This window comes from Megalopta genalis, chromosome 5 (genome assembly GCF_051020955.1).
Source record: "Megalopta genalis isolate 19385.01 chromosome 5, iyMegGena1_principal, whole genome shotgun sequence".
Lineage (NCBI taxonomy): Eukaryota > Metazoa > Arthropoda > Insecta > Hymenoptera > Halictidae > Megalopta > Megalopta genalis.
Genome location: NC_135017.1, coordinates 7,989,981 through 8,017,907, shown reverse-complemented (window position 1 = coordinate 8,017,907; position 27,927 = coordinate 7,989,981). Strand labels below are relative to the sequence as shown.

General features: G+C 36.5%; 2 protein-coding genes across 10 annotated transcripts in view; one reads left to right on the top strand and one right to left on the bottom strand.

Moving 5' to 3' along the window:
• stet (stem cell tumor) overlaps positions 1-27,927 on the top strand; it is a 763,180-nt gene that overhangs the window by 229,620 nt on the left and 505,633 nt on the right. The gene's annotated exons all lie outside the window — the stretch shown is intronic.
• On the bottom strand, positions 231-27,857 carry LOC117222383 (uncharacterized). Of its 8 annotated transcripts, none has more exons than XM_076521852.1 (7): positions 27,609-27,857; positions 27,473-27,564; positions 3,636-3,716; positions 3,335-3,415; positions 3,013-3,093; positions 2,692-2,772; positions 231-1,203 (listed from the first exon to the last, which is right to left on the bottom strand). In XM_076521852.1, exons 3-7 carry the CDS (start codon positions 3,690-3,692, stop codon positions 886-888), a joined length of 618 nt encoding a protein of 205 aa, XP_076377967.1. In that variant the 5' UTR covers positions 3,693-3,716; positions 27,473-27,564; positions 27,609-27,857; the 3' UTR covers positions 231-885. The 8 variants fall into 8 exon arrangements, with proteins under 8 accessions (XP_076377967.1, XP_076377966.1, XP_076377968.1 ...); XM_076521851.1 differs by having other exon boundaries at positions 27,647-27,857; XM_076521853.1 differs by lacking the exons at positions 27,473-27,564; positions 27,609-27,857 and adding an exon at positions 20,728-23,247.

Genomic DNA, 27,927 nt, shown 5'->3' with positions numbered 1-27,927 from the left:
AAGAACAAAGCATGAAATAATCTTTCAAAAAATAACAATTGACTGGAATAAGACCAAGAATAATTGGAGATAATAATATACAAAATATATAATTATATTATATGTATATCTCTCTATACAATAAACAATATATAAATAATAAAATGGAAGTTCAAATTTGAAGAACAAAGCATGAAATAATCTTTCAAAAAATAACAATTGACTGGAATAAGACCAAGAATAATTGGAGATAATAATATACAAAACATATAATTCTATTATATGTACATCTCTCTATACAATAAATAATATATAAATAATAATAAAAATGCCGTTCCGCCTAATCGCAATTTCTGCAACGATATTTTACACATTGTCTAATAAACTATTTCTTGCAGCATCTCGAAACTATTCGCTTCGTACGGTTCAATTCGATAAAACTTTTAAGTAGCTTTGAAAAGCGTCTACGTATTATTTATCCGGGTGCATAAAACACACGCGGAGACACACCTTCGCACTGCAGCAAACTAAAACTGCTCTACATATGCACGCGGAATCAGACATAGTAGCAGAAAGATAATGCAAAGCCTGCGGCATCGGGACTAAAACTCTATCATTAGACCTCGGAGAGCCACTCAGCGAATTACGATTTTTGCCGGTTAATCATCATCTTTATTCGTGCCCTCCTTTTTTTTCCCCGAATAAAAATGTTCAGCGGTCGAGGCTGGTGGCGAGACAAGTGACCAGCGTTTCTTCGGGAATAGAAAGAATTTCGCGGGGATCGGTGCAAAACGTCTTCCGGCGTGCCGGCTGTCTCCATTAATGAGCCGGCCAGCGCGAATCTCTTTCCCGCCGTGAAACCGTCGCTCGGCCAGCCCGGGTGTAATTAGGCGAGCGGGAGAGGCATTATTGTCGTTCGCTCCTAATCGTAAACACGTCGTATCCGCGATCACGCGGTCCGACAAAGACGGGACCCGCGTCTCGCGGCGCTGCCTCCGTTAATTGCCGCTCATTTGTCGCGCTTATGTGACACCTCTCTTCCTCCGGCATTTTCACCATAGATGCTTCTTCGGCGATCGGACAATTGCCACGCCAGATACCATCTCTTACCGGCCGTTTTTTCCACGTTTTGCACATCCTTGGAACGACTAATTGCGAGCCTTGATGAGCTACCGCTTTTTCTTCGTTTAGGCTGGTTTTAAGAGCAAGCATTTCGGGAGGAAGCTGGAAAGGTTGACATTTCTTTTGAAATCGGACTTTTGCAGTTCGAGCGTTCGGGATCATTTTTGTGAAATTGATTTTTGAGTTTTCGCGATGTGCATCGCTGAAAAATTATTCAAATTGTTGGGAATCAGTTGAGCTTGTTTTGGGAATTTTTAGGGGGTATTTTGGTAGAAATGTAAGAACATAATTGTAAAATGAAAACAATTCGTAGGACAACTTTTGTGATAGTTTGATACAATTAAAAGTATATTCAGATTCGATCAAATAACATCTAATTGAAAGTGAAAATGATTTTTGTGAGATAGTTAACATTGGAAGTAAATCCGATTTTTATGAAATAGTTACAATTGAAAGTAAAACCAATTTGTATAAAATAGTAAAATTTGAAAGTAAATTTATAAAATAGTATACATTCGAAAGTAAAGCCAATTTTTATGAAACAGTTTACGTTCGAAAGTGTGAAACCAATTTTTATAAAATAGTTCACATTTGAAAGTAAAATTAATTTTTATGAAATAGGTAAAATGGAAAGTAAAACCAATTTTTATGAAACAGTTAAAATCGAAGATAAAATAAATAAATAATGAAACAGATGAAAATGTCAAATTAGAAATATTTTCGTGTGATCACAATTTCGAGCAATGATTCGATAACGAAATAAAAACATAGTACTTTATATTACAAAGTCTACCGTGCACACGGTGATGCCCCGAGCAATTTAATTGCGATATAATCACGTAATTTTGCACATCGTCAAATTACCGTATTATCATCGGCGTAAATAAATTCCTGATTAAATGAACATTCCAGATACTTGTAGTTTATCATCGATATTATATCGCAAATTAATTTGCTCGATAAATCATTGGACTGAATATTTTCTGCCTGCGAACGTACAAAATTAATATTGCAAAATTATTAATAACACTGCAAACGTACTTGATATTTATGTAAAAGATAATTTCATTAATCGTACAAGCAGTGCGATAGATAAAACGATAGAATAGTACTAAACGCTATTAAATTAAGTGGTACATTAAAAATCGAATAGTAATATACCTGTATCAGATGTTCATATAAATAAATACGTAGGTAAGTAAATCAACGATTGGAAAATTTTACTGATAAAACAATAATTAAACTTTGATATTAAAATCTACTAACTCCGTTTGAGACTTTTATAGTAATTATAATAATTACATGATATAGATTTTTATAATAAAAGAAGAAGAAACTATTTCGAAAATGATTTGAACTCGCCAATTACAGCTTGTTACATTAACTAAACTAAATAATATTGAAAAATACTGTAATACTAGCTTCTTTTGATACCGTTATATCATTTATATTTTTATTGCTCGTAATTCACAAGACTTCGATGCTAAAATAATGGTAAACCGATTTTTAAATATTTTTTGAAATTCTCCTACCAGGAATTTCTGTGCCAACTGTACCAAAAACAACAAGAGAAAATACTGTAATACTAACTTCGTTTAAGACTGTTGCCTCTTCTCCAGTTTCGGTACACATTACTTTCGTGCCCATGATTCGCAGAATTTTTTGCGGCGACTGAAAAATATAAATGCAATTTAAAAATATATCTGAAATTCGCCAATTACGGATGGTTACCTATTACAACTTGTTACGTTAACTAAACTAAATAATATTTATTATTATGGCTCATAATTCACAAGACTTCGATGCTAAAATAATGGTAAATCGATTTTTAAACATTTTTGAAATTCTCCTACCAGGAATTTCTGTGCCAACTGTACTAAAAACAACAAGAGAAAATACTGTAATACTAACTTCGTTTAAGACTGTTGCCTCTTCTCCAGTTTCGGTACATATTACTTTCGTGCCCATGATTCGCAGAATTTTTTGCGGCGACTGAAAAATATAAATGCAACTTAAAAATATAATCTGAAATTCGCCAATTACGGATGGTTACCTATTACAACTTGTTACGTTAACTAAACTAAATAATATTTATTATTATTGCTCATAATTCACAAGACTCCGATGCTAAAATAATGGTAAATCGATTTTTAAACATTTTTGAAATTCTCCTACCAGGAATTTCTGTGCCAACTGTACTAAAAACAACAAGAGAAAATACTGTAATACTAACTTCGTTTAAGACTGTTGCCTCTTCTCCAGTTTCGGTACACATTACTTTCGTGCCCATGATTCGCAGAATTTTTTGCGGCGACTGAAAAATATAAATGCAATTTAAAAATATATCTGAAATTCGCCAATTACGGATGGTTACCTATTACAACTTGTTACGTTAACTAAACTAAATAATATTTATTATTATTGCTCATAATTCACAAGACTTCGATGCTAAAATAATGGTAAACCGATTTTTAAATATTTTTGAAATTCTCCTACCAGGAATTTCTAACAGTAATACTAACAGTAATACTAACTTCGTTTGAGACTGTTGCCTCTTCTCCATTTTCGGTACATATTACTTTCGTGCCCATGATTCGCAGAATTTTTTGCGGCGACTGAAAAATATAAATGCAACTTAAAAATATATCTGAAATTCGCCAATTACGGAGATGGTTACGCGAACGATACCGAATAAACATCGAAAAATACAGTAATACGAGGGGCGGTACAATTGATTTCTATTATACGGACGTTCGAATTGCTATAATTCACAGAATTCCCGTCATCTGGGGCGAACACGTTATATCCAAGCGAACCGAATGACAGTAAATATTTGTCAGCTGCCAGCGGTCGATCATTCCTATCGATAATACCACGTCCGGCACAGTTTCGTTCGTTTGTTACCATTAAATGCTCGTTATTAAGTGAACAAAAAACCAGCAAAAACACCTATGTACACATATAATACACACACGTACGCGTACGTGTACATTGTATATATACATATATCTATACATATAACACAATATCCCCGGGTCCGTTTAATGATACCGATAGGGGAGTCACGGGCCACGTGTTTAATTACAAGTGTCATCAATCACTCAGCAACGCTGGCCTGTCCTTCGGCCTAGCGCTACCAGACATTTTACCGTCAAAGGATCGTTCTGCGGCCAGGATTTCGTGCGTCAACGTCAACCTTACAATTAATTCTTTCCGCGGCCCGGCCATCAGTTTTTACGCGGTCTACCGTGTTGACAATTTTCACCGGTTATTTTCCTCGGATCGATCGCTTTCGACACTTGTTACCCAGCTCTGCCCGGTTGCAAATTAATTTCCAACCGGACAGCTCCGAATACAATGTTAAACATCGCCCGTGAAAACCGGCGCCCGCACAATCGCGCAATGAGAAAAGATATTCACCGCGGCCAACGATGGCTCTGCAATGCTCGTCCGCGTAATCAAGTACGTACGAAACCTCGATTGAACTTTATAAAACAGTTCAAATAATTTTATTCGTAATTTTAACGAGTCGCGCGCGCAATGTAACAATTTTCGATAATAATAATAACAATATTTATCTTCTTCAACCGAGTACAGTCGTGATACGAATACGACAATTTATAGGCTGATTTTAAAAAGTCAAGTTGACCTCGAAATTATCCTCCACCGTTACACGGATGAAGAAATTGTTAATACTGCGCGACACAGCTTTTTATACTGAACAAATTTTGTACGAACATTTTTCTCGCAGCTTCAACCCAATCGAAACACCCTTTATATGTATAAACAGGGAAAATCCCTTTGGAACAATAGGGACGAAAAGGGAAAGAAGGAAATATGTTGTAAAAAAACGAAGAAGTAGAAATAATGATGATAATGAATGCAAATGAAATGGCAGCAAAGGGGAAGAAAACGAAAAACAATAATTGATAATAATAATATTAACGAACGATTGATCTTCTTCAAGAGATGGCCTAAAAGGAAGTAAACTAATTATTAAGGTGCATTAAGATGCAGGCATTGTGCAAAATTCTCCAATTAACGCGAGACAATTCAGAATTGTTTATTTAATGCTGTCGATAAAAGAAACCTTGAAATTTACTTCTGAGTCCTTAAAAAATGTTATTTAAGCCTCCGCGGTCGAGTGGCGACTCTGAAGCAACCGTTAAAAATTGTTACATCACTTTCGAGAATAATTTTAACGTTATCAAATTTGTTTATATTTAAAAAAAAAGAATTGTTGGTAGCGTAACTATAGCACGAGTCACGAAATTGAATTTCGTGCGAATAAAATGCACCAATACGTATAAAATACGTATAAAATACGAATAAAATACGTATAAAACACGAATAAAATATGTATAAAATACATATAAAATACGTACAAAATACGTATAAAATGCGCGTAAAATACTTATAAAATGCGTATAAAATGGAAATACTAATAGACCCGGAGGACCATTTTGAATTTCGCGTTAAAATGTCTCCGACTGCGAAGGGTTGAATTGCTAAAGTTCCGTTTAGCGGCGAAAACTTCGGAAGGCTGCTATCGGGGGCACAGTAATTGGCCCCTCCGCCTCGATAACCGGCAAAGTGAAATTCGGCAAGGTAGAGCGAACCGTGGAGCGCGGGGTCGGCGGAAAACAAGGACCCGGGCCGATGTTAGAGAGAGCCTTTTTCTTCCGGGCCGGAACTTTTCCGAAGTGCCGTAAGAAATTCCATCAGGTTTCGGCCGTTCGCATGAAAGATTCATCAAGTTTGACTGGCGTCTCGCGAACAATGGTGAGAACAAGGAAGAACGCGGCGCGGCGCGATCCAGTCGAGGGAGAGAGTGGGGCGCGGAGGCGGTGGGCGAGGGGGGCCGAGGCGTAGGGAGAGAGGAGCTGGAAGGAAAATAGAAATGTCCCTCGAAGCAAGACCGAATCGTCCGGCACCACCTGTGCGAACTACTTTGCGAAACAATTTCTCGCGGTAGTCGCCGGCATTGCGAGGTCGCTCGACCGTTGCGATACTGGTTCGATCGAGTCGTTACAATGTCGCGGTAGAATGGCTTCTATTCAGACTTCAGTGTCGGATGTCGCGACACGACGGACAGACGGATCGATGTCTCGGCGAGAACTGACTGGCCAGCTGTTCCGAACGTTGTCCCGTGGATCAAGTGGGAAAGTATTGCCTTGGAATGTTTCACGGGGATCTGCGGCGAGACGTTTCGTTCTGGATCAGCGTGGATGGCTTTTCGTTGCTCTAGACAGGGACGGAGAGCTTTGGATACCTCCAGATGCCTCGAGACAGCTTTAGATACTTTCGAGATAAGGCTAAACTTTACTTTAGGGGTCCAGAGATTTTTCGCTCTTTTATATATGTTTACGTAGATTTTGCCGGGAGAACGCGAAAAATTCAAGTCCCAAGGCGCGCAAATCATTGGTTCGAAAGTTACACGCGTTCGAAGGTGACGAATTTCAAGCATTCTTGGAATTGGCGCGACGCCGCATTTGGTACGTGATTTCTCCCTAATTGGGAGAAAATGGAAAAATGGGGACAATTTGGGAAGAGGAGATACGATTGTACGAGCCCCTCCCTCTCTCTCTCTCTCTCTCTCTCTCTCTCTCTCTCTCTCTCCGGCTCGTTTTTATAATATAATAATAATATTTAGAGATCGTTAAAACAAACAGATACTGGGATTAGCAAAATGAAAAAAAATGATTAGAAAAGGAGAAGAGGGGAGGGATTATCAAGAAGTGGAAGATCGAATTGCGATGACGATATTTCTTTAAAATTGAGGATGCAGAAGTTAGATCATTTTCATTTATGCACCCGGCGCGCAAAGATCTGTAAAATCTATAAATCAATAATCTCTAAAATCCACAAAAATCTATGAAAATCTATAAAAATCCTAGCTATTAGATCAACCTCTCTTTGTCCCACTCTCATGTTCACCATTCCGGGAAGCATCGGTTCGATCAATTATGTACAGACGTTGCAGTCTAGGCAAGCCCAGAAGTTAGAGGGGGGTTCCCGTTGGATCAACAGGACTCTGAATCGGCTAAGAGAAAAGCACCGGAAAACATCAAATAGAAGCCGGCTGAATCAAGAGACAGCCGAGAGTTACGTCTTCGAGAAGCCTCGAACTCGCGTCGCCTAAGTTTCCGCGTCGAATGCTAAAGGTAACGATGACGGGGAACGTCTCGGATGGATCGGGGAGAGCATCTCTGCTTAACCAGCGGAATCATTCGCAAGCTACGCTCACCCTCATGACCGTAACAGAATCTGAACAGTTTGCAAACTGAAGCTATTAGGTTCGTCGCACGCCGGATAAAACCTTTCGTTTGACGAACTTACGGGGATTTTGCTTCGAGGATGATCTTTCCGAAGTTCACTTCGGGTTCAATCGACCTTCCTGTGAACTGAGACTTAGGGCACGGAAGGTACAGTGAATCAAAATACCTAATAGGTCGCGAACTGAAGCTGTTCGATGCTAATTTTTGAGAATTTTGGAAAGAAATGTACAATCGATTTTCATGGATTAAATAAAATCGCGGGTGAAACATTTGTTGCGGATGAAAAATAATTTATAGAACGATACAAGAAACATAATTGGAAGTTTGGTCAGATTTTATAATGTATAAATAAAGTTTAATGTGAAACCGATTTTTATAAAAAGGTTAAGCTTGGAGAAAATATTGATTTTTATCGAATACATCATATTGAAAGTAAAATTCATTTTCTTAAAATAGTTAATATTGAAAATGAAAGAATTAACATAAAAATAGTTATAATTGAAAATAAAATGATTAACATAAAAATAATTATAATTGAAAATAAAACAGTTAACATAATGATTGTTAAAATTGAAAATAAAACGATTAACATAAAAATAGTTAGAATTGAAAATAAAACGATTAACATAAAAATAGTTAAAACTGAAAATAAAACGATTAACATAAAAATAATTATAATTGAAAATAAAACGATTAACATAAAAATAGTTATAATTGAAAATAAAACAGTTAACGTAAAAATAATTAACATTTGTAAATAGAACGAAGTTTCGACATTCTTATAAAACAATATACATTAATTGCGTTCAGGATAGTTCTAGTGTTAAAAATCTCACGTAGAAGGCCACCACTTACGGGTCGAGCGATTGTCCACATCGGTAACCAGGAGAGACCAGGTCCTGGACCATTACCGCCGCCTCGCAATCGCGAGCATCGAGACATCGATAAGTGGAGGCAGCCGGGCACTCGAGGAAGCCACGAAGATGGTGGCCCGCCGCCTACCGTTAATGGGGGCGGGATAAACGGGATAATCGCGGATCGACGGGATCGGCTCGCGGCCAGAGATCATCGGCTGGTTCCGCTGGATGAAGTCGTTCGGCCGGGCGTTAAAATTACCCGAGCGACGAAAGAAGGATGGACTGTTATCGTTGGCGGTTCGCAGGCCGCGGCGACGGGGAAAAGAGGAGACCGGCAGGACAAATTGGAGGGGAGACGACGTAAAGTGGTCCGGAACGGAAAATAGGCTAGTGAAGCCGGTTACTGTGGGGTGCAATTTCTTTATTTTCTAACGTAATTAATTTAATATATTATGTATTATATTATTATTATTATTATTATATATATATGTATATATAATATATAATATAATAATAATATATAATATATTATATAATATATGTATACAATAATAATAATTATATATAATTATAATATATATAAGTATATTATTATATATATATAATAAAACATATAATTAAAAATAAAGAAAATAATCAAAATGTTCTTCTTACTTAAATTCAATTGATTATTGATTTGTTAAAATTAGACGCGTAAAAGATGAAAGTTCTTGAAACGCCACAAAAATTATTTCAATATTTTAATACAGAATTCGCGAAATTTTTTGTAGAGCTTATGACAAAGCTTAAGAAAATACTAAACTAACGAAGATCAAGATTTAGTATAATAAATCGTTCTAGGTAAGATATCGCAATGTTAATTGTATTGGTAAAATGTGTTAAGATTACGGAGAAACGAAACAGTGACTATTTGTTTGAGTATTTGTTGTAAGTTTCAATTTCGATAGTTTATTTATATCTGAGCCGACGTAACCTCAAATCTGGAATCGTCTCTGTCATATTTTTGATGAGGAGAAATGTATGACAGTCGTCTCTAACGTGATCTTTTAAACGACTTATTGTTGCATTAAATTTTTTTATAGAATATGAAATTTACGAGAGTATGTCAAGTATTAAATCTTTATTGTGCTCTGTTATCGAGGCTCAGTATTCAGGGAGGGGCAGTACAGTAATTGAAGCCCTTACGATAATGTTACTTGTATTTAGAAACAACGCGTTGCGAAATTAGAGATACTGAATTTTTTCAATCGAATTTCACCTGTAATTTTCATAATCGAAACGAAAATTCGACTTCCTAATACCTGTAAAACGCGGAAACTAGCTCTTGAAATTTCTAATAACGTTACGACGTGTTTTTACCCAGATTCTGTTGAAAATTTAATGAAATAATTTTTTATGAAATAATTGACGTCAATAATGATGAAAAAAAAATACAAAAACGAGATTTCTCAAAACAAGAAAATAGGCTATTATATTCGTAATGCTCGTCCAAATGCAGGACCAAGGATGCAAGGGTTACTTCGAAGTGCTGTAATTTCGCGAAACAGAATACCACAGCCACGTTCCTTTCTTTCTTCTAAATCAAAAAATCCCCGAAAAAAGTGCACAAAATCCGCGCAACTGCGCGCAACTCGGCAATTTGCAACGTGACGAACGTTGCCTCCCATTTAAATATTTCCAGTGGCTGGAGAATGTCGAATTTCAAATCCAGAAACATTGTCTCGCAAAGCCGAGGTTCCAAGCTTTAATTTCAAAGAAGAATCATCGTCGCAAAATGATTTCACGCGGAGTTATCGCCGGTCGAAGTTGGCCAATATTTACCCGAGATTTGTCCTACGCTGATATAATATTTTCGAGCAGTAGAGATTTTCGAGCGGTGTAAATAAAAAACGCGGGAGAGAAGCGCGAGAGAAAGGGGGCAAGAGTGGCAGAAGACAGAGTGAGAATCGAAGGAGGATGATGACGATCGATGGAGGTAATCGAGGAGGGGGGATAATGCGCTGCCGATTTCGCGATGACGCCGAGGAAAAAAGACGAGGCTGAAGGAGCCGAGAGCGCGGGAACGAGGGAGAGAGAGGACGAGAGAGAGCGAGGGAGATTTAAAGAGAGAGAGAGAGAGAGAGAGAGAGAAAGAGAGAGCGACGGCGAGAAACGACGCCGATGGAAAAGAAAATAGAGAGAACCGCGCGGAGGAGCGAAGAGAGAGGAGAGAGAGAGGACGAGAGAGAGAGCTAAAGAGAGAGCTAAAGAGAGAGCGAGAGAGAGCGAGAGGAAGAGAGAGAGAGAGAGCGACGGCGCGAAACGACGCCGATGGAAAAGAAAATAGAGAGAACCGCGCGGAGAAGCGAAGAGAGAGGGGAGAGAGAGAGAGAGAGAGGAGCGGTGCCGAGCGGATCTTTCAAAGAGGCAATTTCGTAATTACGAGAGAGGAACGGCTGCGTGGAGGGCGACCTGCTGGCCGGAACGAGATCGTATCGCGTTTTTCTTCTTCGGGCTCGGGCCGGGCCCGGGCCCGAGACCGCGCGGGGGCATAACCCTATCACGATAACAATCGAGACGGACCCCTTGTATATATTTTGCGAGGCGGCTTCCTCCTTTCTCGCGCCGCTTCGAATATCATCGATCCCGAATGGCGGCTCCCGGCGGCGATCGTTGCCGAGGAAGTCGTTGAGGAAGTTGTGGGTGAAAGACGATCATTAGCGGACTACGCATCTTCATTCGGACTCGCATTGTCGTGCGCCGTTTTACAGAAATTCGAGTCGATCAGTCGCGGTAACATTTTCGTCGCGGTTGGAACGATCGGAATTTTTCTTTTCGATCGTTCACGCATTGCATCGTCGATCGTTGCGCGAAATAAAAATGTTCCAAGGCGATCGCCTTGATCGAAACAGAAATTAGATCAAATTGCAAGTCAATTCTCTCCAATCGTCTCTCGGCTTGCGAAGAAAACTGAACGGACACAGTTCGGAAATAGGAGATGCGATTATATTATTTATACGATTATTATACGATGCTCGTATACATATAATATGTATAATTGTATAATAATTATATAAATAATATAATCGTACCTCGGGACTCATTTTTATACTCGTCGATTGTCAACAATTATGAAAACGTGTCGCAGGACTCGAATAATCGCATCTCCTCTTCCCAAACTGTCCATTTTTCTTTACAAGCTGAGGGACAATTGGAGAGAATTTACTGTAAATTTTTTATTCTGAACGTTTGAATAAACTGAGAATAGCGATTTATTTATAATTTATTTATTTATTTATTTATATATTTATATACTCATTTATTTAATAGCGATATTTTATTCTTCGTTCGATTTATTTGCATCGAATTCAAGAGACAGAAGTTTTTATTTTTATTATATAAAATACCTAAAAATATTATATATTAAATAAAATATAAGAGACTTATTATACTTGAATAAATGACGATTGTTGCATAATTGTTTTTTAAACCAAAATCTGTCACAAATTTGAAGATTTATCGAACAACATTATTCGTAGCTTTTGTAACATATTCGTGGAGATCGCAGCAATGAAATGGAAAAACTTAAAATTAGAAAGATTAAAAATAAATATAATATTAAAGTAAAATAGAGAGAAACACATTTTTTCCTAAAAAAATTTTGCAAACTTGATCGAAGAGCATTGTAAAAACTATTGCGAGATTTGAACTGAAACTTTCTTTGTGCAGTAATGCATCGCTGACGTATCACACTTTGATTGGAAAACAGCCTAATTTATGGCGACATCGAACCAGCGACGAGTCCTCGAGTTTTCAGGACGCGTTAATACTCGGAGAAGCTCGCCTTGAAATCGGATGGTGATTGATCGCACGTGTCATCATTATAATTCCGCTTTGAATGCGCTGCTTACTGCGACGATGATGAACCGTTCTCAAAGGGTCATTCTTTTTTCTGTAATGCGTTTTGCGCGAACATTCTTTCCTCTATTAATATACGTACTGCCATAAAAGAGACTTATTATACTTGAATCGCTACGGGGAAATGAACTTTGCTCGAAAAATTAGTAATCTCGTTTGCTCCCGTAATTTAAATGAACTTCGCCGTGCTTTCTTTATTACAGCAGAATGCAGATGCTGTTTTATTAATGGTTCACTCGGTATACAAAGTTCTCTTCGCGGAATAATCTGTTTTATTAATAATTACTGCCCGGCATGTACGGAAATGTTCTCCGCGAGATGTTCAGTTTTATTAACAACTAATATCTTATACAAAACACATTTTCCTCGCGAGATAATTATTTTCATTGAAAACGAGTGCTTCGCATAAATAGTTTTCTTTGCGGAACGTATCTTTGGTATTATTAGCATTAATAACAATTCTTATGTAATTATTTTTATGATAGTACACGATAATAATTGATAATTATGAGTATAATGAAAAAATGTAAAAAATTTTCTAAACAAAGTATTTATTTTTATTAAGAATTAATGCTTCGCATAAATAGTTTTCTTTACGAAATGTATCTTTGGTATTATTAGTATCAATAACAATTTTTATGTAATTTTTTTGTATAATCGTACACGATAGCAATTGATAAAAATTATGAGCATAATGAAGAAATGTAAAGAATTTTCTAAACAAAATGTTAATTTTCATTAAGAATTAATGCTGAACATAAATAATTTTCTTTACAAACTATTGAGATTTATTAATACTGTGCTCGGTATAGAAATTGTTCTCTGGTACGATCAGCATTAATAATAACATTTATGTAATTTTCTATATAATTGTATTATAACAGTAATTAGTAATAATTACGGATAATTAAATTGTAGTCCGATTATAGGATGTGAGAATTATGTTGATCGTGCTCTGATTTCGAAACGTGCATATAGCGCTCACCCCAATATAATTACGTGTGCAAAATAAATATGCATGTAAAATAGGGTCACGCGTCCAAGGCCAATGTCTTGGGCAATTTTGTACACTGCGAAGGGTGTCCTAATTGTTTCCTCGACAAAATAACAACACGAGGAAAATTAATTGCTTCCTGCGACGAAAATATTAACGATAGGGATCGCAGTGAATTTTGAACAATTACCGCGCTCGTTACGAGCCAGAAAATGTGTTCACGGTGAATCGAAATTCGTTCAACGAAAATCACGGTGTGTAATTTTTTTCATTTTTCTCCGAATTCGAAAATGCGAGAAGCGAAGCAATTTTTACAGCGCGTTTACAGCGCGCGTCTGTTCGAGCATACGATATTTCATTCTCTTAAAAAACAAATGGCGGACGCAGGGAGAAAATACAGGGTACCCCAAAAATGTCTTGCAATCCGAAAATGGGGATACCTGAGGTCATTCGAAGTAACTTTTTCCTCAGCGAAAATGCAATCCGAGGTTTCGTTTACGAGTTATTAACGAAAAACACTGACCAATGAGAGATCGCGAACGGCTGACGTTCCGCCCTCGCGACCACTGCCGCTGCGTCAGACGGCCTGCGCGACGCGGCATTGGCCTCAAGGGCGGAGCGCCAGCCGCACTCGCGTTCCAATTGGTCAGTGTTTTTCGTTAATAACTCGCACACGAAGCCGCGGATTGCATTTTCGCAAAGGAAAAAGTTGCTTCGAATGACCTCAGGAATCGCCCTATTCCGGATGTTAACATAATTACGGGACGCCGTATTAAAATCGATAAACAAAACGGAAGATCGTCAATTATATAATTGCGTGAACGGTCCGAAGGGTCAATTACTGCACTAAGTGCGGAATCACGTCAATTAAAAAATTTCGTTCCGGTCCACTCCGGCCGCTATGTTAATTTCGGCCGAACGCGAAGCAATTAAACGCAGAAATCCAAATCTGCTCTGCGATCGGCGAGCGTCGGGATCGGTTTGAAAAGAATTCTTTCGATCGTAGATTTCGAACGTTCGCTTCGAAGATCGATCGAGGGCCGAGATAATACCGATTTTAATTGGTACTTCGCGAGAACGCACGGCGGAAGCGTGCGTGGCACGCGGTACGTCTCCTCCAGGGTAACAACTGCGGATCGTTAAATGAGTTTCTCGATTTGAACGTCGAAAACGTTCTAGTTAGCGAACCGGTTTTTTCCGCCGTGTACTCGTAAAATTGTTCTACGCTGCGCCGTGTCTCCGGGATTTTTAATGAATTTTTCTGCATACCGATCGGACGATTGCGGAAACTCGCGCGGAATCGTACTTGTTTCTGATTGTCGCAACGATAACTGTTCGAATAAAAATTATTCTCTTTCGCAGCGATATACCTTTCCCACAGATTATTGAGGAAGATCTCGCACTCGACTCTAATTTCTCGTTCGTATCCTTTTGCGAGCCCTCATATTTTAATAGTTTTAATAGATTAAACCGAGCAATTACAATAAAGTTGAAACAACGATTTAAACGTGTACACGATTTTTCTGAATTTTACTTCAATTAGCTAATTTAATAATAAGTTGAACGCTCGTTAATAATAGTTTCATTAAATTAAGTGCAGTTGAATTTGCTCGAAATAATTGAATTTAAGTCGTAGTTTCAATGTATATGTATACTTTGATAAGATATTAAATTCCCACTTCACTTTAATAAGCTAAGTATTCGATCTTTTAACAACAGTCCCATTAAATTAAGTGCTCTCCAATTTGCTTGCAACAAATAGATCAGAATAATAATTTAAATAATATATATTTTAATAAGCTATGTGCTCGAGCTTTTAATAATAATCAGAGCAGTCCAATAATTAAGTGCAATAATTAAGTGCAGTCCGATGTGTTCGAATTAAATGAAATTGAAATAACTATTTAAACACATATGTATATTTTGATAAGCAATTATAAGATTTTTATTGTATTACGATGAACCATTAAATTTTGATTGTACTTTAATAAGCTATGAAATTTCGATTTTATTTCAATAAGCTGTGTACTCGATTTTTTAATAATAATTGTGTGAAATAAAATCGAAATTTCATAGCTTATTAAAATACGATCAAAATTTAATAGTTTACTGTAATACAATAAAAATCTTATATATATTTTTTGTGTGTTAAATTACTCTCGGTTTTACTTAAAATTATGATCTCGCATTTACTTCCTAAATACGGTAATTGGCAACATTCTCCGGAGCACGTGCGACGCATTAATTAATTGAATTAATTCGGTTCTAGACCCGTGAAAGATTAACGTCGTTTAAAAATCTCATATTCGAAGATCGATCGACCGGTCGTCTGCGTTTATTCGAATCAATTTACATAATTGTTACAACGCGTATAATGGATCGCAGACGAAATTTAATTTATTTTTCATTTTCGTTATACTAATGCAAGTGCAACGAACGCGTCCCGCCGCGTGTCAGAAACGCGCCGATATATGAAAACGATATTTTGAATCAGCTTGAAGAGAATAAGAGTGGCCCCGCGTAATCTGCTCGCGTTAATCTTCGGGCTAATTGGCCGTTCAAATGCGAATTAAATTTATCAGCCTCTTTAAATTTAGCTAATTAACAAACTATTATGGCGCGCGACCGACGGAGAATGACGGCCGGTGAAACGAGGATTTCGCCGCTATCGGCGCCTATCATTTACGCGCGGAACGTTAAAAAGCTGTTACGACTCTGCAAAGTACGTTTTCATAGTTTCTACATACATCATAATCTCTCAGTATATATATTAATATAATATTAATAATATTTATATTATATTAATAATTATACATATATGATAATTTATATTAATTTATAGTATCAATAATATTATTAATAATTATATATAATATAATATAATATATATAATAATATAATATACATATTAATAATTAAATAATTATTAATATGTATATATAATAATTATTTAGTTATTATTATGTATAATTATATTTATTATTTTATAATTATATTTACATATTATTAATAATTTTTGTATAATTATATCTCTACATATATATTTCTCTTTTGTTGCCATTTAATTTTCTACTCTTTATCATTATTATCTTGGCTTTCGCATTTCCTTTATTTTTTCCCTTCCTTCTATTGTTCATCCAAACAATAAATGGATATATTATAAATAATAAATTTATATTGCAATATTGTTCCATTTAGTGCATACGAGAAATAAACGGTATAATAAAAATAAAAGAAATTTAAAAAAATGAGACCAAAGAAAATACGGAAATAAAATAAAACTGTAAGATTGACAAATTATAGGAAATCAAGAAAAGAATGCTAGAGAGAATCTCGAGAGTCGCAATCGGCGTCGGCCGGACCCAGAAGATCAGTATCAGTATAAATGGTCCCGAGTCGTCTCGGACCCGGCGATCGGCCCGAGTCCGAAAGAAAGGAACTTGTCGCGTGGGCAGGCCACCGTTGGAACCCGATACCGCGATCGATACTTCCACCGACCGGTTAAAGCTGACGATGATGAAGGGTGAACGTCGAGCGATACCGACAGCGGAGACAGCGACGCCGACTGCGTAACATGGCTTCTAGTGTCGAATATCTCGCGAGGGTTTGCTCGTGCGAGTTCCTACGACTACGACTACAACTCTACGGGGTGTCCAACGAAATATCCCGAGCCCTTGAAATGCCGTGATAGCAGATGCGATCGCAGATTTCGTGCATTTTCGACAGAAATCGGCGGGTCTCGGGTTGGGCCAGACGAAACTAGCCTGAGAAATCATGTAAAAATTATTAAGAGGGGAAGATATATTCGGTTCACTTACAGTCAGGGACAAATACATGTAGGTGGACAATTTTTTAAACGGTATAACTTTTCTCGGAACTGGACCAAACGACTTGAATTTTTTTTGCGAATTTTAGAGAAACTAGTTTACTGTGCAATAACTGAAATACTTTATTTTAATTATTACTATTTTTATTACTACTACTATTTTTTATTATTATTACTATTTATTACTATTTTTTACTATTATTACTCTATTTATTACTATTATTTACTATTATCACTATTATTTCCTATTCTTACTATTATTACTATTATTACTATTATTTTCTATTATTACTATTATTACTATTATTGCTATTATCACTATTATTTTCTATTATTATTATTATTATTACTACTATTACTTAGTATTTTATTACTATTTTATTATTTTTTTATTACTATTACTTGGAATAAAGGAAAGTGTAAAAAGCTCTTGTTTTCTCACTTTTTCATCTGAGCCTGTAATGAAAATTTGAAGAAATGCATTCGGTACTTCTTGGTAACTTAAGTGATAAATAGTATAAAGCATAAAGCATAAAGCATAAAGCATAAAGCATAAAGCATAAAGCATAAAGCATAAAGCATAAAGCATAAAGCATAAAGCATAAAGCATAAAGCATAAAGCATAAAGCATAAAGCATAAAGCATAAAGCATAAAGCATAAAGCATAAAGCATAAAGCATAAAGCATAAAGTATAAAGTATAAGATATAAAAAATAATAATGATAAACGTATAAAATGAAAGGGCGACAGTTGTTTTTACATTCCTTTTTATTCCAAGCGATAGCAAAGTTTGAAGAAACAGTATTTTAATCATTGTACAGCGAACTGACCCCTCTAAACATTCGCCGAAGAAAAATTCACGTCGTTTCGGCCAGTTTTCGTCGCTCTAGATCGAAACAATTCTAGATAGCGTCTGATAGCACCGGATAGTTCAAGGCAGCTCTAAATGGTTCAAGACAGATCTAGATAGTTATAGACATCTCTAGATAGTCCTAGACAGCTCTGGACAGCTCGGCGTAGCTGTCAGCGAAGGTAACAAGTGTCCAGAGCCATTCAATTACGGCAATAAATCGCGACGCTCCAATAAAATCGACGGAAGGAGACGAGTGGCCGGTGGAAGAAAGGTGGTCCCTGGCCGAGGTGCGGTAAAGAGGCGAGAAGGAGAAGGCGAACGAAGTGAAGGAAGGAAAACAGAGGGGGGTGGTGGGGTGGGGCGAGCGATGGAACGAGCAAAAGGAGTCCGCGACCTTGCCGGAACACGACGGAGGCCGCGGATTCCAGACAGGTCTCTGTCCCCTCTCCCGTGGCCCGTCTGTTTTCATGGTGGTGAGATCGCCCCCGGCGCGAGAAAGGATCGCAGGTGATTATGGGAAGCCCGCGGGCAGATCCGCAGGCAGATCAGAGGTGCCGCCTTCTGCGATGACGGAGCGATCCTCGCAAAAAATCGACGCGCCGCGCCGCGCCGAGCTACTTCGGCCCTGTTTTCTTCTGTTCCCGGGGCACACGAGTCGGCCCTGGCACAAGGTAGTCCGATGGTGCGAGGACCCGGCCCGATTAATCACCTGGGAGCCGTGGAAACACGGCCCGAAGACATCGGGGGCAGAGTATTTTGCATCGACTCCCGACCCTTTTGCGTCGCGCGCCGCCGAATTCGCCCGAAAATCGTGGTCGAGAGACGACAAAGTTTTGCACGAACTTTGGGAACAGCCCTGGGCACATCTTATTGGAAACGGGATGATAAATGATTGCGCAGCGTTTGCAGAAAACAAAGAGCAATAAAATGATGTATTATCTTTGCGATTATTTTTGAAATAGCACTTCGGCTGATCGAAAAATGTACTTCTTTGTCTGGCTCGAGAATGGAATTTTGTAAGATGAAAGAATGTAATTGTTTATCGTCGTTGTATTTTGACAATATATTATTTGTGATCGAAAAATGCGATTTTTCTTTGTGATTTTATTGTATGAATTTCAAGAATGTAATTGTTTCTTGTCGTTGTATTTTGTCATTGTACTTTGTCAATGTATTTTTTGTGATACAAAAATGTGACCGTTCTTTGTGATTTTACTGTATCTGTTTTAAAAATGTGATTGTTCATTGTCATTGTATTTTGTTAATATGTCTTTTCTGACTGAAAAGTGTGATTGTTTTTTGTGATTTTACTGTATGTATTTCAAGAATGTAATTGTTCTTTGTCGTTGTACTTCGTCAATGTATTATTTGTGATTAAAAAATGTGACTATTCTTTGTGATTTTTTACAGTACCTGTTTTAGGAATTTAAGTGTTCTTTGTACTTGTATTTTGTTAATCTCTTTCTTGTGACTTAAAAATATGATTTCTGTTTGTGATTTTATTGTATCTGGTTCAAGAATGTGATTGTTCCTTGTCGTTGTACATTGCCAATGTATTTCTTGCGACTTAAAAATGTAATTATTTTTGTGATTTTAAAGTATCTGTTTTAAGAATGTAATTGTTCTTTGTCGCTATACTTTGTCATTGTATTTTTGTATGACTTAAAAATGTGATTTTTCTTTGTGACTTTATTGTAGAAGAATGGTTGAAGAATGTAATTGTCCTTTGTCATTGTATTTTGCCAATGTATATCTTGTGACTTGAAAATGTAATTGTTCTTTGTCGTTATACTTTGTCAATATATTATTTGTGATTTAAACATGCGACTGTTCTTTGTGATTTTACCGTATCTGTATCAAGAACATAATTGTTCTTTGTCATTGTATTTCGTCAATATATTTCTTGTGACTTAAGAATGTGATCTTTTGTAATTTTAAAGTACCTGTTTTAAGAATGTAATTGTTCTTTGTCGTTGTACTTCGTCATTGTACTTTGCCAATGTATTCTTTGTGACCTAAAAATGTGATTTCTCTTGCGACCTTACTGTATCTGGTTGAAGAATGTAACTGTTCTTTGTCATCGCACTTTGTCAATGTACTTTTTGTGACTTAAACAGGCGATCGTTCCTCCCAATTTTCCTTTCTGCAGTAACTTTGCGCGATTCAGAATGTGATCGCCCATTTCGATTGCACTATATGTTACTCTTTCTTCTTTACGAACGTTCTTTACGATTCCGCGTTATCCGCGTTCCTCGCGACCATACTTCTCGGCCGATTTCGAAACACCCGCCGCTCGATTTTCCGGACAACTTAGCTCCGTCTCCGAATGTTGCCCGCTCGCATCGTCTCCCGGCATCGTCGCGTCCTCTCCCAGCATGCTGACAGCCGGAAAAAGGTGCATCGAAGTAGCGGAAGATCGCGGGCCTCTGTCTTTGGGCATCAATCAGGTGATCGTGCCCGATACAAAGGAGATCGGTCCGGTATCCGCGGGATCTCTCGATTCCCGTAGAGGGGCGAGAAGAAGGAGAGGAAGAAGAAGAATAATAGGGTAAAGGCTTCCGCTCGTCGACAGAGCAAGAAAAGCCGGTGGCCAAGTTTCCGGTCGAGGTGCTACGACTTTCGCGACGACGGAAAAACGCGGGGGCGGATGAAAGCGCCGAAGTCGGTGGAAGGTGGTCTATAGGAAAACGGGCGACGCTGTTAGGGGCTGGAGGATCTCCCGTAAGTGTGTACGCGTGTCTGCCTGCCTGTGTGTGTGTAAGCGCGCACGTGTTTGTGTAGGCGTGCCTAGGGGTTGGTTAACGAGTCTCTCTTGGAAACGGGACCGAATGCACTCGCGGTCCGCGGGTTCGTTCGGTCGTCCTTGTGTAATACCAACTTTGATTGCCAATCATTTCTCACCGTGGCAAGAAGGTTATTACCTATCCACTTTGCCGGAAGCTCCTCTTCGCACCCTGCCACCACCTCCTCTTTTTACCCTCCTGTAAGCCGCTCCGCGGGAAAATATGGCGGCTCGTTGCGGAACTTTGCAAAAATATTAGTCCGCGCCTACTTGTCCCTCGACGACAGTCGCTTCAGCACCTGCTCTCGCGCTCTTCCGATCTCTCGCGATCGTTCACGCCGCACTTTCCGACCTCTTAATCAATTCTGATTCGTTTCGTGCTGATCTGATTCCGTGAACGCCTCTGAACCATCGACGATCCACGTGTATCTACCTCCACCGAAATGACTCGTTTCTGAAATTAAGCCGCTTAGAAAAAAGACACGGCGTTTATTGTTATTTTATCGGTGAAAATTGATTATATAAATTGAATCGTATTAATAGCAATAATTAGAGCGAACTGACATCTTTTATCTAAATTTTTTCCATGTTTTGGAGAATATATACTTTATATTTGCAAATAAATTTCTGTAATAAAGTTTTGTGTATTCTATTTTTCTAATGAATAAAATCTTCGTTAACAAAATTAACTAATAAATTTATTCTACGACATAGTATCGTCTTTTCAGAAGAAAAAATCACCGACAACGTGTGATCCGATTATAAATAAAAATCAGACGAAAAATAGATCTTTCGATGCCGAAATAAATGAATTTTGTTTCGGATAAAATATGACCCGGCTTCGGTTATCGTCCGATTATTAAACATTTAGTCATTCTACGGTTAAAACGGCAAATTGGTAAATCGGTGAACGATGTCGATAACAGTAATTTCGTGGTCCGGTAACGAAAATATCGAAAATCAAAGGGGTGAGCGGTTTAACCGCGGTTCGGAACGGCGCGGCGCGGACCTCGACACCGACACCGCGCGATGTCTTAATTGATCACGGCACACAAATCTTCTTGTTCCCGGCCGAAACGACTGTGTATTAACCGCTGCGAATGACAGAGCGAGTGTCCAAGACGGATTGAGCGCGGGATGTGCGTTTGATTGTTGACGAGCGAGCACGGTGTGCGCTTGATGAACGCGCGTGCTTCGCTGTTTACAGGCGACTATGTTTAACTGACTGTTTACGACACTATGCGCGAGCGAACGTGTCCGTGGAATTCCTCCGATGACAGTAATTTTCTACCGCCGCGCTGCCCGAGTGCCCATTGGAAACCAATTAGTCGGCCGTTGATTATGTGCTCGAGTCCACCGGCAGAGTTACCGGCAAACAGAAAATTCACCATCCCGCCAGATCGCGTACGTTTCGTTCTGGTTTTTGTATCGGAGGCTACTCGTTAACTCATAAATACCAGTTACAAAGCATGCTACGAATTTCTTGTGGACTCAATGATTCCGATTGGCTACCGGCGACAATGGGCTTCCTGGACAATGATTTCGTGTTTCTAGTTCCTAATCTATACGTTCTAGTTTGTAATTTATTTAATCGAGTTTCGAATCTATTTATTTTATCTTCTAATTTATCTATTTCATTTTCTAAATTGTCTATTTTATTTTCTAATATATATTTTATTTTCCAACTTATCTATTTTATTTTCTAATTTATCTATTTTATTTTCCAATTTATCGATTTTATTTTCTAACTTATCTATAATAGTTTCTAATCTATTTAACCTATTTCCTAATTTATCTATTTTATTTTCGAATTTATTTAGTCTAGTTCCTAATCTATTTATTCTGTCTCCTACTTTATCTATTCTATTTTTTAATCTATTTGTTCTATTTTCTGATTTATTTATTTTATTTGCTAATTTATCTATTTTATTTTCTAATTCATCTATAATAGTTTCTAATCCATTTATTCTATTTCCTAATTTATCTATTTTATTTTCTAATTTATTTTCTCTGCTTCCTAATCTATTTATTCTATTTTCTAATTTATTTTCTCTGCTTCCTAATCTATTTATTCTATTTTCTAACTTATCTATTCTATTTTTTAATCTATTCATTCTGTTTTCTAATCTATTTATTCTATTTTCTAATATATCTATTCTATTTTCTAATTTATCTGTTCGTAGTATCTAATTTATTTATCCGAGTTCCTAATCTATTTGTCGCAAGATATTTATTCAAAACAATTTTCTATTATAATTGAATAGAATGAATTAGATTTACACGTTACCTACCTAGAATTGAACGATATACAAATAAATAAAATTAAATGAAATTATACATAAGTAAATCAAATCAAATGTAATTAAATAAAATAATACAATTACGTTACTCGTTAACTCATAATTATCAGTTAACTCATCTTCCCAAATTGTCCATTTTTGTGCGCAATCTAAGCGTCAATTGTGGAGAATTTACTGTACACTGCTCACGAGGAACAATCACACAAAATACAGAGTAGATCGACAAAGAACAATTACAAAGAACGATGTCACGGAACAATGGCATTCTAAAATCGCGCAAAGGACAATGACATTTTCACATCCGGCAAAGTATAACGACAAAGAACAATTGCATTTTTAAATCGCAAAGGATAACGACGTTTAAAGATCTCTCAAGATACACAACGACAAAGTGCGACGGCAAAAGTATAATGACAAAGAACAATTACATTTTTGAATCAAAGGTAACGTTGTGTCACGTTTGAATCGCCTGACCTTTTCAATTGGAGTAGCGGAGAATCGTCGCAGGATAAGAGAGAAATGATCCGAGATATTTATGTGCGCCCCGTTGGAAAACGAGAACAGAGAGTTTTTTCTTTGAAACTCTTTTGCACCTCGACTCCAGGGACAGCGTCTATGTATTAAGATCCAATAGGCACTTTCTGAAGACGCCTGCGGCGGTGGCCGCCATTCTGTAAATCTTTGGGACGCGGCCGACAAACTTTTTAATTAAGGTCGTTACCTAGCCGCGAAAAGCTGCCATTCAGATTTTAATAGGGCTACCCTCGAGCCTCCGAATTTCTTGTGTACACACCGGACTCGGCTATTCCGATTGGCTACCGGGGACAATGGGCATTCCGGACAATGATTCTGCGTTTCTAGTTCCTAACCTATACGTTCTAGTTTGTAATTCATTTGTTCGAGTTTCGAATTTATTTATTTTATTTTCTAACTTATCTATTTTACTTTCTAAATCTAAATTTTCCAATTTATCTATTTTATTTTCTATAATTTATCTATAATAGTTTCTAATCTACTTATTCTATCTACTAATTTATCTATTTTATTTTCTAATTTATCTATTTTATTTTCCAATTTATATATTTTATTTTCTAACTTATCTATTTTATTTTCTAATTTATCTATAATAGTTTCTAATCTATTTATTCTATTTACTAATTTATCTATTTTATTTTTCAGTTCATCTATTTTATTTTCTAATTTATCTATAATAGTTTCTAATCTATTTATTCTACTTACTAATTTCTCTATTTTATTTTCTAATTTCTCTATTTTAATTTCCAATTTATCTATTTTATTTTCCAATTTATATATTTTATTTTCTAATTTGCCTGTTATAGTTTCTAATCTATTTATTTTCTAATTTATCTCTGCTATTTTCTAATCTATTTATTCTATTTTCTAATTTATTAATTTTATTTTCCAATTTATCTACTCTATTTTCTAATTTATCTATTCTAGTATCTAATTTATTTATTCGAGTTTCTAATCAATTTGTCTCAAGATATTCATTCAAAACAATTTTCTATTGTAATTGAATAGAGTTCATTAGATTTACACATTACCTACTTAGAATTGAACGATATTTTCTGTATTCAATTAAATACAATACTATCAAATAAAAGAAATTTGATAAATTCAGATATAATAATACAATTGAACAGATATATTTCCCTATATTCACCTGAATAGATTATTGAATAAAGATAAATTAAATAAATTCAGTTATAAAATGAATGTGATACAATAAATACAGTTTCCTGTATCAATCTAAATAAGATATTATTAAATAAACCGAATCAAACAAATTGAGTGAAATGATACAATTAAATAATTAAATCATTTGTATATCCATTTAAATAAAATATTATCGAATAGGACAAATGAAACCAATTCAATTATGTTATTCACTTTGCTATCCACTCATCCACAATTTCAGTCACGGCGCCATCTAAGAAATGTTTCCCTCGTAATTCCATTTGTATTTTTAGCGAAGCCGATAATCGAACGAATCGAAAATCGATAAAATTCGACTTTTAGTGGGAACGGAAACAGAGGAATATTCAATTCGCGTTCGCGATCTTTTAGTACCGTGATGCTGTCACTGACTGTCATTTTCGGGACGCGCGGCGACGTCGATCGACACCGATGTCGGCGCGTTGTGTGCGTTCAAATTTTTATTAGAACAGGTTTTCCGCGTGCGACCGTTTCTAGGGAAAAATAGCGATTCGAGAGAGCCCCGGCGAAAGATCGGTATCACTCCGAATCGATGCGCAGCTGGGACTAAAGCGTTCAGTAACTTGTCGGCCGTATTCAGCGCGGGCATAGTGGTTCAGATTCCACGGTAGATAGCTCACAATGTGCGGAGAGGTATCAGTGTAACGGTGGCAGTCTGAGTTAATTTCAATTCGTGCTAGGGCATTCCCCGACAAACACGATGTCACGACGCGATAATTCCGTGAACTCGAGACGGTAATATACTGGAAGGATCGCGAAATGATGAACAGCCGAGGAGGAAACGCGTTCGCCGTTTTCAAAACGATTTCGGAGCCCGCACAATGTCAAATAATTGACTGCTATACGGGACAATAGGTAATTCGTTTCATCCGTTTTAATTGAATTTATTCGATTCGTTTTATTCGATATTATTTTGTCCAGATGAATGTATAAAAATGGTTTCGTTTTAATTGTTTCATTTCAAGGGAATTTATTTAATTCGTTTGCTTTAATAGTATTTCATTTAATTGAGTATCGAAAAACGGTTTTATTTAACTGTATCATTTTGATTGAATTTATTTAATTTGTTCTATTTTGTGATATTTTATCGAGCTGAATGCAAGGAAATATTTCTGTTTAATTGTATTATTTTTACTGAATTTCTTGAATTCTTTTTATTTAATCGTATCGTAATTAAGTGTAGATAGAAAATCATTTTTATGTAATTGTACTATTTTACTTAATTATATTTAATTTTATTTATTTATGCATAATTTAATTTTAATTAATATCAATATCAATTTTAATTCAATTCTAAGTAATGTAATAAATCTAATTAATTCTGTTTCATTATAATAGAAAACTCTTTTTATTTCATTGTATTATTTGGACATAATGTATTATTGTTTTATATATTTATCCTGTTAGTGTCACTTATTTATCATTTATTAGATTTGACTTTTAGCTATAACGCAAGAGCTTAGAACGAAGATTTTAATTTAAGGCTCGATAATGGCAAGCGTTCCGACAAATTGTATATTTTGTGTGTTAATATCTAGAAATGGATATACTTGCATGAAAATCTGCAGCTTAGTGATAATAAAACAGTAAAAAATATAAATACGAGCACTTCGCTTCAATTAAGCGAACGAATTGAATTTTCCACGAGCCATTAAAATGCTCCTAAAAATTTAGTACGTGTCTGAGCACTTAAATAAATGAACAGTACTAAATTCTAGTATCATCGCTATTAATTTCAGTGAGGTAATATATCGTACATAGCAGGGATTATACAAGAGCTTTTAAAATTATGCTCCATTTAAAAGAACGATTTATTAGATTTTACCGGTATTATTTAATATAACGTCTGGACCTTTTGTTATTTTTTCCCAACGTTAAATATTTTTTTAATAGTACGTTAATATTTTCTATCCAATTCGATCTAATGATATAACTTTCATCAAACACTACCACTATTTTCACTGTAGCTTCGTAAAACATGATCAGTGTTACTCCAAAAATTAGTATTACTCAATTAATAACTACGCCGAATTAAAAATTTTATTCTTCACTAATATAATCTTTCCGATAACAATAACAAATTTTGTTCACAAATCAACAACTCATCTCATGTGACACAGTTAAATAATTTCCTCTATGGTTGTTATTAGAACCAAAAAATTATTAATAATTTTTGCAAACTGGTAATTGCAAACGATGATGATAATATAGTGATTAAATATTTTTTTCTATAGTGTTAGTTACAGTATTATATACTATTTGCAGAGAATTAGAATTTTCTAATTATTCGGTGCGTCGTTCTATTTTTTTGCATATTTCGAAAACCATCTCAAAAATCGACAAACTGCCGCGACCACAAACGCGTTGTAAAAAGGGACAGTTTTGAAATCAACGCAACAGGGTGAACTTTTCGCGATACGCTCCCCGCATATTTAGCAACGAATTTCGCAATGCCCGGTGAAACATTTGCCAAGTTTCGACCCAATTACGAGTTATTTGCGCTCGTTAAGTATAAACGACGCGTCACACGCGGAATTACGCCGAGAATGTAATACTTTCGATAAATCAGGCGTCGCTGTTATTGAAAACAGCTTTTAACGGGACGGTCGGTGATGTTCAATTACACGACAAACGTTAATTTCATTAGGCGTGCCAATTTCCGAAAAATATAGCCTGTCGCGTCGCGGGAACGACTTTCAAAGGTGCTCGTTACGCGGGAAAATGCGAATCGGAGCTTTGTACGAACTGTAGCATGGTCCGCAGGGTTTTACAACACGCTTTTCGTCGTGTTATAGTCGGAACAGTGAAACATAGATATAGTAGATTTACTAAAGCGTCGATACGAACCTTGAAAACAAGTTGAAGTTGATAATTCGGCTGTGTACTTCTATCATGTAAGGTTAAGTCACTTCGATTGCAATAATGTTATAGTCGGAACACTGAAACATAGATATAGTAGATTTACTAAAGCGTCGATACGAACCTTGAAAACAAGTTGAAGTTGATAATTCGTCTGTGTACTTCTATCATGTAAGGTTAAGTCACTTCGATTGCAATAATTCTGCACGGTGCACGCTTATTTCCACCGCACATTTTATCCGTAAATGCGAATATAATCAAAGAACCACTTATGTTTAATAAACAGTGTCGAAAGAATGATTAAAAGATAATTAAACTCGTTATTTTTCACACAATTTGTACGCTTAATTGAGCACAGAATCCAAAACCAGATTAAAACTTTATATTCAACTGCGCATGCGTCGCAATAAACCGCGCGAAGCGTCGCAATGAACCGCGCAAGC